The sequence below is a fragment of the Palaemon carinicauda genome, chromosome 14 (assembly GCF_036898095.1).
Source record: "Palaemon carinicauda isolate YSFRI2023 chromosome 14, ASM3689809v2, whole genome shotgun sequence".
In the NCBI taxonomy this organism is placed as follows: Eukaryota; Metazoa; Arthropoda; class Malacostraca; order Decapoda; family Palaemonidae; genus Palaemon; species Palaemon carinicauda.
The window spans coordinates 135,882,804-135,892,803 of NC_090738.1; the positions used below are offsets into that span (position 1 = coordinate 135,882,804).

General features: G+C 34.6%; 1 protein-coding gene across 5 annotated transcripts in view; it reads right to left on the reverse strand.

The window, feature by feature from the left end:
• The window catches only part of LOC137653789 (glutamate receptor ionotropic, kainate 2-like), a 104,148-nt gene that overhangs the window by 22,344 nt on the left and 71,804 nt on the right, over positions 1 to 10,000 (reverse strand). For all 5 annotated transcript variants that reach the window (XM_068387438.1, XM_068387437.1, XM_068387436.1 and 2 more), the window contains exons 14-16: positions 9,634 to 9,831; positions 3,410 to 3,642; positions 1,324 to 1,439 (exon numbers count right to left, since the gene is read on the reverse strand). In XM_068387438.1, the coding sequence (XP_068243539.1) occupies positions 1,324 to 1,439; positions 3,410 to 3,642; positions 9,634 to 9,831 (547 nt within the window). The remainder of the gene's footprint in view (positions 1 to 1,323; positions 1,440 to 3,409; positions 3,643 to 9,633; positions 9,832 to 10,000) is intronic.

Genomic DNA, 10,000 nt, shown 5'->3' on the forward strand with positions numbered 1-10,000 from the left:
AGCTTAGCTTGTAATAATAATAATAATTATAATACACTTATTTTATGTCCTATCTAAACTAATACATTTATGGCCTATCTAAACTAATTCACTTATTTATAGCCTATCTAAACTAATCCACCTATAATATGGCCTATCTAAAGTAATCCACTTATATCATGACCTATCTAAACTAATCCATGTATTTAATGGTTTATATACACAGCTGTCTCGTGTTGGTTTTTTCTTGAAATGCAAATCTGTTCATTGACTCCTCACATTAGCACTAAACATTAAAGCAACCTAGAAACACTCTAAGCTTGTCTTGATATATCCATCATTTTACTGATCTATGGCCCGGGCTTTGGAATACTGAACTAGCATGGCAAACGTTGAAGGCTGTCTTGATATTTCCACATATTCATTGACCTACCTAAAAATAGCCCTTGCTTGTAACCTTTCATTTCAAGTCCTGGAACACTAAACAACTTGTTTGTGGTCGAAACCCTTCTTGATGTTGGCCAGGAATCACATAAATATCAATTTAGCCTTTTCAGAGTATCAGTGAAGAAAGTTACGGATGCTTTGTTTATAGTTCTCCAGATAGTTTAGAATTTTTTCTATTGATTATGGACAAAGGAGTATTGCCATCTGATGCTCATAGAAGAGAAATTCAACTTTTTTAACAATCTGAGTCGGCAGAAATAGTAAGAAATTCTGGAAAATATATTCATGTCTAACCCAGTGTGGCCTAACCTAACCTAATCAAACATGCATGTGTTACAGAAATCCCTTCAAAAGTTAACTCGAAGCAGTTTGAACTTGATCTTTTAAACGGCGAACTTACATGACCTAACCTAACCTAATCTCGTCTCGGGGACCTGCGTCACTCAACTCTAAACGTTAAAACTGAAATCGATGCAGCTTGAATCTCGACTTCCCGATGATGCGATTCTCCTGGAAGTCACCAATCTTATACAAACGATGAACTTACGTGACCTAACCTAACCTAATCTCGTCTCAGGTACCTGTGTCACTCAACTCCAACCGTCAAAATTGAAATCGATGCAGTATAAATTTCTACTTACTGATGATGCTATTCTCCCAGAAGTCACCAATCTTATACAAACAATGAACTTACGTGACCTAACCTAATCTAATCTTGTCTCAGGTACCTACGTAACTCAACTCCAACCGTCAAAATTGAAATCGATGCAGTTTGAATTTCGACTTCCCGGTGATGCGATTCTCCAGGAGTCTCCAATCTTACCCATAAGTCTGGATGGACTATGAACCAGCCCTTGGATCTCCCAAGGAACTCTCCAACGAGAAGACCGTACTTACCACACAGCGGCCTCCACCTTTTCGTTCTTTCCACCATCTTGTTTTCAGAATATGTAATTCGCCATCTTCTTTAAGCTTCAAAATGGCGGAGCTGATCGGACCAGTGTAGGGTGATCCTGATGGTAATAATGCGATGTAGAATCGTTCTTTACATTGTAAATACGTGAAATTATCTTTAGCAAATAAAACGTAAAGGATACGCAAAGGCTACTGTCTATACAGTGATAAATGATAAATAATACATAAAAAATTCTTAAGATAAATGATTAAATAACATCAATTATCCTGAAATAAAGAATATATATTAATTCAGAAATGTAGTCAATGGATATTTTGATGCGTTCTTTACGATTCTCTTCTGAAATGGAAAACACATGCATAATTCATGCACATATAATATGACAAATTACATAAAAAATCACTTAAAACTAGAAATGATTTTCAAAATAGGAAATGATGTTTCTGTTGACAAAATATAAGGTTACCTTAGTTCTAGATCATGAAAAAATTATTTTGATATCTGATACAGAGAACAATAACTGTTATTACAAATCAAAAATTCAGATAATACCACAATGAATGATAAAACATATATGCATATATATATATATATATATATATATATATATATATATATATATACATACATTTGTATATATATATATATATATATATATATATATATATATATATATATATATATATAGGTATATGTGTATATACATATATACTGTATATAAATACATTTGAATTTTATAGTAATCCTGTAGCAACATATGAAACAATATAAAAGAAAATATTACTCAAGTTTGTAATAAATCAGAATTAAAAATCTTATACAAAATAATGTAATTATTATATATTTACTGGATTTTCTCCTTATCCTATACCATGCAATGAATATTTTTCCAGAAAATTACTGAATGCTTAACAATAATATCCTTTTAGATTCTTAAGATAAGTAAATATCCTTAAATTTGAATATGAAAATAAAATTGAAAGATTCATAAAATCAGAGCTAGAGAAGTCTTTGGGAGTTTCAGGTCACAGAAATAGATATTTAGGATTTTGATTGATAGTTTTCAGATGAAAACAAAATTGAATCTATGATTTAAATAGAATAATTGTAAATAAGACACACACTCTGAGGAGCATAAAATGGAATCTAAGATGCAAAATAATAAACTAAGGTCACAAAAATAGATATTTAGGATTTTGATTGATAGCTTTTCAAGGAAATCAAAATTAAATCTATTATTAAATAGAATCATTTTAAATAAGACACACACTATAAGGGACATAAAATGGAAGCCAAAATGCAAAAGAATAAAAAAAAAAATTCTGAAGTCTTAACTCGCAATGTTAGATCTCGTGTCTTTTTATTGATAGATTTTAGAAGAAAACAAAATTGAATCTTTTATATATATAAAATACTTGTAAATAAGGCACTCACTCAGAGAGGCATAAAATGGAAGCTAAAATCCAAAATAATAGACTAAGGTCACAGAAATAGATATTGAGGATTTTGATTGATAGCTTTTAAAGGAAATCAAAATTGAATCCATCATTAAATAGAATCATTTTAAATAAGACACTCACTCTGAGGGACATAAAATGGAAGCTAAAATGCAAAAGAATAAAAAAAACTTTCAGAAGTCTTAACTCGCAATGTTAGATCTTGAGTCTTTTTATTGATAGATTTTAGAAGAAAACAAAATTGAATCTATCATATTAATAGAATTGTTTTAAATAAGGTAACCACTCGAGAGGCATAAAGTGGAAGCTAAAATGCAAAAGAATAAAATAAATCTTTCAGAAATCTAAACTCGCAATGTTAGATCTCGAGTCTTTTTATTGATAGCTTTTAAAGGAAATCAAAATTGAATCCATCATTAAATAGAATCATTTTAAATAGGACACACACTCTGAAGGGGCATAAAATGGAAGCTAAAATGCAAATAAATAAATAAATAAATAAATAAATAAATAAATCTTTCAGAAATCTAAACTCGCAAAGCCAGATCGCGAGTCAGGGATTTCACCTGGCCATCCCCCGCAAGGCAAGTCAACGCCCTCCACCACTCACCTGGAGGAAGGGCAATGCCGTAGCTCTTGGAATCGAGCAGACCTCCGATCTGGGTCAGGTCACACTTGCGCTCGATCTCGTACTCGATGGAGGAGGACTCCATCAAGAAGGCGTACATGCCGTTGGACTTGGAGACCCGCTCGACGCCGGCGTCGTTGCTTTCGGTGAAGACCGAGGGGCGTGAGTTACTCATGGCGGCCCACATCCTCTGGTAGGTTGGGATGTTGCTGTCTCTGTGGGGTTTGGAGAGGTAAATTTAGGGGGGATATTGTCTGGGTTGGGGATTTGTTTCGTTATAGGGGAGTAAAGGGGTCTTCTTATTTAAGGTCTTCTAGGGGGAAATGTTCTGCTTTAAGGGGACGTTTTCCTACATGTAATTGGAAAAGAAAGTTAGGGGGGAAATTGTCTGGTTTTTGGGGATTTGTTTCGTTATAGGGGAGTAAAGGGGTCTTCTTATTTAAGGTCTTCTGGGGGGAAATGTTTTGCTTTAAGGGGACGTTTTCCTACATGTAATTGGAAAAGTTTCTAAAGGTAAGTTCTTGGAACTTTGAAGAAAAGCTTCTTTATAGGGACGATTTCCTGCAGGTTTTCTACTGATAGGTACTTGGGAGAAGCAAAGTTAGGGGGGGAATTGTCTGGTTTTGGGGATTTGTTTGGTTATAGGGGAGTAAAGGGGTCTTCTTATTTAAGGTCTTCTAGGGGGAAATGTTTTGCTTTAAGGGGACGTTTTCCTACATGTAATTGGAAAAGAAAGTTAGGGGGGATATTGTCTGGTTTTGGGGATTTGTTTCGTTATAGGGGAGTAAAGGGGTCTTCTTATTTAAGGTCTTCTAGGGGGAAATGTTTTGCTTTAAGGGGACGTTTTCCTACATGTAATTGGAAAAGAAAGTTAAGGGGGATATTGTCTGGTTTTGGGGATTTGTTTCGTTATAGGGGAGTAAAGGGGTCTTCTTATTTAAGGTCTTCTAGGGGGAAATGTTTTGCTTTAAGGGGACGTTTTCCTACATGTAATTGGAAAAGAAAGTTAGGGGGGATATTGTCTGGTTTTGGGGATTTGTTTCGTTATAGGGGGAGTAAAGGGGTCTTCTTATTTAAGGTCTTCTAGGGGGAAATGTTTTGCTTTAAGGGGACGTTTTCCTACATGTAATTGGAAAAGAAAGTTAGGGGGGATATTGTCTGGTTTTGGGGATTTGTTTCGTTATAGGGGGAGTAAAGGGGTCTTCTTATTTAAGGTCTTCTAGGGGGAAATGTTTTGCTTTAAGGGGACGTTTTCCTACATGTAATTGGAAAAGAAAGTTAAGGGGGATATTGTCTGGTTTTGGGGATTTGTTTCGTTATAGGGGGAGTAAAGGGGTCTTCTTATTTAAGGTCTTCTGGGGGGAAATGTTTTGCTTTAAGGGGACGTTTTCCTACAAGTAAGTAATTGGAAAAGAATTTCTAAAATAAATAATTGGAACTTTGAAGAAAATCTGTTTTAGAGGGACGATTTCCTGCAGGTTTTCTACTGATAGGTACTTGGGACTTTAAAGAACTAAAAAGCTGATTTAGGTGGAGGTTTTTCTACAGGATAGAATTCGGAACTTTGAATAAATGTTGGTTTAGGGAGACGTTTTACTACAGGATAGAATTTGGAACTTTGAGAAAAGATGCTACAGGGGGACGTTTTCAAACAGAATAAAATTTGGAACTTTGAAGAAAATCTGTTTTGGGGGGACGTTTTCCTACAAATTAGAATTTTTAACTTTGAAGAAATGCTACTTAAGGGTGGCGTTTTCCTACAGAATAGAATTCAGAACTTTGAGAAAAGATGCTTTAGGGAGACGTTTTCCTACAGGATACAATTCGGAACTTTAAAGAAATAAAAAGCTTCTTTAGGGGGACGATTTCCTATAGGATAGAATTCGGAACTTTAGAAAAAGCTGCTTTAGTGGGACGTTTTCCTACAGGTAATTAATTGAAACTTTAAAGAAAACCTGCTTTAGGATTATGTTTTTCTACAAAATAGAAACTTGAACTTAGAAAAAAAGTTGTTTTATGGAGACAATTTCTTAAAGGATAAAATTTGGAACTTTGAATACAAGTTCCTTTGGTGTAAAGTTCTATAATTAATAGGAACTTTGAAGAAAAGTTCTAGAGGGGAAAACTATTTCTACTTCTAGGGGAATTATATCTATTAAAAACTGAATAGATGTTTTGAATTATATTTTACAAGAAAAATAAATTTTATATCAAGATGAAGTTTTAGAATATGAAAGTAAATATTTCTTTACATAAAATTTCTAGAGAAAAAAACATCTCTATTTAAGGCAGATACTTTAATTCAAAAGAAAAATTAATACTAAAGACATTTTTTTGATAAGTGAAAAATAAGTAGACGGAAAAATATTGTCTTAGTCATATTAAAATTAAAACATTTTTGGGATAAGTGAAAAATAAATATACAGGAAAATCTTTTGTCTTAGTCACACTAAAATTAAAAAACAAAAAATTTGATTTGTAAAAAAACCTCTATTGAAGGCAGATACTTTAATTCAAAAGAAAATAATAATAATAATAATAAAGACATTTTTTTGATAAGTGAAAAATAAGTAGACGGAAAAATATTGTCTTGGTCACATTAAAATTAAAATATTTTTGGGGTAAGTGAAAAATAAGTATACAGAAAAAACATTTGTCTTAGTCACACTAAAATTAAAAAAAAAAGAATAATTTGATTGGTTCGTTACAGTCACGAATAAAATACTTCCAACAACAAAAATCGAAGAAACTTTTTTAGAAATAATTCATGAAAAAAATATTAAAGTGAAAAATAAATATATAAAAAAAATCTTGTCTTAGTCACAAAAATTAAAAAACAAAAAAATTTATTTGTTTCGTTACAGTCACGAATAAAATATTTACAATAACAAAATGCAAAGAAACCTTTTTAGAAATAATTTATATAAAAAAAAAATTAATCAAATATGATAAGAAATTAGAGTTGATTTGTTTGTTACAGTCACGAATAAAATACTTCCAACAATAAAAAGCGAAGAAATCTTTTAGAAATAATTTATAAAAAAATTATTATCAAATATGATAAAGAAAATAAAGGACTCTGTCTTTTAAGGAACAGATTAAACACGTGGTTGTTCGTGACGTCAGTACCAGGCTGTGACGGTCTGTGTCGACTCATCAAAGTTTAGCCCTGAAGGATAGTTCGAAGGTCCCGCTACTCGGGAGGGAGAGAGAGAGAGGAGAGAGAGAGAGAGAGGAGAGGAGAGAGAGAGAGAGAGGAGAGAGAGAGAGAGAGAGAGAATCTTTATACTAAAACTATCTCTCTTATACTAAAATTATTTAAAAGAACAGAGAGAGAGAGAGAGGAGACGAGAGAGAGACGAGAGAGAGAGAGACGAGAGAGAGGAGAGAATCTTCATACTAAAACTATCTCTCATACTAAAATCATTTTAGAGAGAGAGAGAGAGAGAGACGAGGAATCTTCATACTAAAACTCTCTTATACTAAAACTATTTAAAAGAAAGAGAGAGAGAGAGAGAGAGAGAGAGCGAGAGAGAGAGAGAGAGAGAGACGAGAGAGGAGAGAGAGAGAGAGAATCTTCATACTAAAACTATCTCTTATACTAAAATTATTTAAAAGAGAGAGAGAGAGAGAGAGAGACGGAGAGAGAGAGACGAGAGAGAGAGAGGAGAGAGAGAGAGAGAGAGAGAGAGAGAATCTTCATACTAAAACTATCTCTCATACTAAAATCATTTTAGAGAGAGAGAGAGAGAGAGAGAGAGAGAGAGAGAGAGAGAAGAGAGAGGAGGAGAGAGAGAGGAGAGAGAGCGAGAGAGAGAGAGTTAAAAGGATTTTGGATGTCTCAAAGACTTTTGAGTCCATCCGGGAGACTCCATGAGAGAGAGAGAGAGAGAGAGAGAGCGAGAGGAGAGAGAGAGAGCGAGGAGAGAGAGAGCGAGAGAGAGAGAGAGAGAGGTTAAAAAGGATTTTGGATGTCTCAAAGACTTTTGAGTCCATCCGGGAGACTCCATGAGAGAGAGAGAGAGAGAGAGAGAGAGAGAGGGAGAGAGAGAGAGAGAGGAGAGAGAGAGAGGAGAGAGAGAGAGAGAATTTTCATTTTGTCAGCATCAATGATGTCTACAGCTCGGAGACATTTCCATAATTATCTTAATCAGTCGGAATTTTTAAAGTTGATCATTTAAGTGTCCATAGTTATTTTCTTCTACATTGAGAAGTAAAAAAATCTATTTAATTGAATCAATAATTTATAAACAACTTAACCTTGAGATTTGATTCACTCGTGCTTGTCTCAATCGTTGGTAAAAAAAAAAAAAAAAAAAAAAAAAAAAAAAAAAAAAAAAAAAAAAAAAAAAAAGTTATTTTTTGTTAAAAGAGGCCCTAGATGTTTGAAGCCACCCAAATTCAGGTACGACTCTTTTTCCTTAGGTTACGTAAATTTGGGATTTTTTGACATAAAAATTAAAGTAATATTCAATATACAAACTTGATGAGAAGACCATATCTGTGACAGATAGAAGATTGTTGCTGACAAGGCAATATCAGTAAAAGACAGTGGATTGTTGTTGACAATCCAACATTTGTAAAGATAGCGAAATATTGCTGACAAGCCTATATCTGTAAAAGATAGTGGATTTTTGCTGAAAAGCTTATATCTGTAAAGGATAGTGGATTGTTACTGACAAGCTGGTATCTGTAAAGGATAGTGGATTGTTGCTGACAAGCTGATATCTGTGAAAGATGGCAGATTATTACTGACAAGCCTATATCTGTAAAGGATAGTGGATTATTGCTGACATGCCGATATCTGTAAAGGATAGTGGATTTTTGCTGAAAGCTTATATCTGTAAAGGATAGTGGATTGTTGCTGACAAGCTGATATCTGTAAAGGATAGCGGATTGTTGCTTACAAGCTGATATCTGTAAAGGATAGTGGATTGTTGCTTACAAGCTGATATCTGTAAAGGATAGTAGATTGTTGCTGACAAGCTGATATCTATAAAGGATAGTGGATTGTTGCTTACAAGCTGATATCTGTAAAGGATAGTAGATTGTTGCTTATAAGCTGATATCTGTAAAGGATAGTGGATTGTTACTGACAAGCCGATATCTGCCACAGATAGTGGATTGTTTCTGACAAGACGATATCTGGAACAAATAGAGAATTGTTCTGACAAGCCGATATCTTTAATAGATAGAACATTGTTGCTGACAAGCCGATGTCTGTAACAGATAGAGAACTGTTGCTGACAAGCCTATATTTGTAAAGGATAGTGGATTGTTGCTGACAAACTGATGTCTGTAAAGGATAGCTAATTGCTCCAAACAAGCTGATGTCTGTAAAAGATAGGAAATAGTTGCTGACAAACCTATATCTGTGAAAGATAGCGAATTGTTGTTGATAAACTGCCATATGTAAAAGATATCGGATTATTGTTAACAAGCCTATATCTGTGAGAGAGAGTGGATTATTGTAGAAAGGCTGATATCTCTTAAAGATATTGGACTGTTGCTGGTAAACCATTATCTTTGAAAGATATCGGATTACTTTTGATAAGCCTATATCTGTAAGAGAGAGTGGATTATTATTGAAAAGTTGATATCTCTTAAAGATAATGGATTGTTGCAGACAAGCCAATATTTGTAAAAGATAGCGGATTGTTGCAGACAAGCCGATATCTGTAAAAGATAGCGGATTGTTGTTGACAAACCAATATCTGTAAAAGACAGAGGATTGTTACAGACAAGCCGATATCTGTAAAAGATAGCGGATTGTTGCAGACAAGCCAATATTTGTAAAGGATAGCGGATTGTTGCAGACAAGCCAATATTTGTAAAAGATAGCGGATTGTTGCAGACAAGCCAATATTTGTAAAAGATAGCGGATTGTTGCAGACAAGCCAATATTTGTAAAAGATAACGGATTGTTGCAGACAAGCCAATATTTGTAAAAGATAGCGGATTGTTGCAGACAAGCCAATATTTGTAGAAGTTAGTGGATTGTTGCAGACAAGCAAATATTTGTAAAAGATAGCGGATTGTTGCAGACAAGCCGATATCTGTAAAAGATAGCGGATTGTTGCAGACAAGCCAATATCTGTAAAAGACAGAGGATTGTTGTTGACAAGCCAATATCTATAAAAGATAACGAACTGACATTATGGTGCGACTAGTGTAAAACATTACTTCTCAAATCAACAGAAACATACCGGAAGAAACTGAAGGTGGAACCATCCTTCTTGCATCCGTACTTGATCTTGGTCTGTTTTGCCAGATCCTCAGCACCTTCAATTGGGGAGTCCATCCTCTCGACTGTCAAGAAGGCAGCCAAGTTGGCCGTGTAGGACGAGATCATGATGAGCGTGAAGAACCACCATATTCCGGCTACGATTCGGGTGGAAACAGCCCTGTTCCAGTAGCCGAATGATTGCGAGGGGCAAGTCGCAGACGTGTCGGTTGCGTGTCGTATGCACATCGCAGTCCAGCAGCCAGATCATTGCGATTTGCCAATGTGGATGTGTCGGTTATGTGTCGTGAGTCACAGTCCAGCAGGCAGATCATTGCAATGTGCCAATC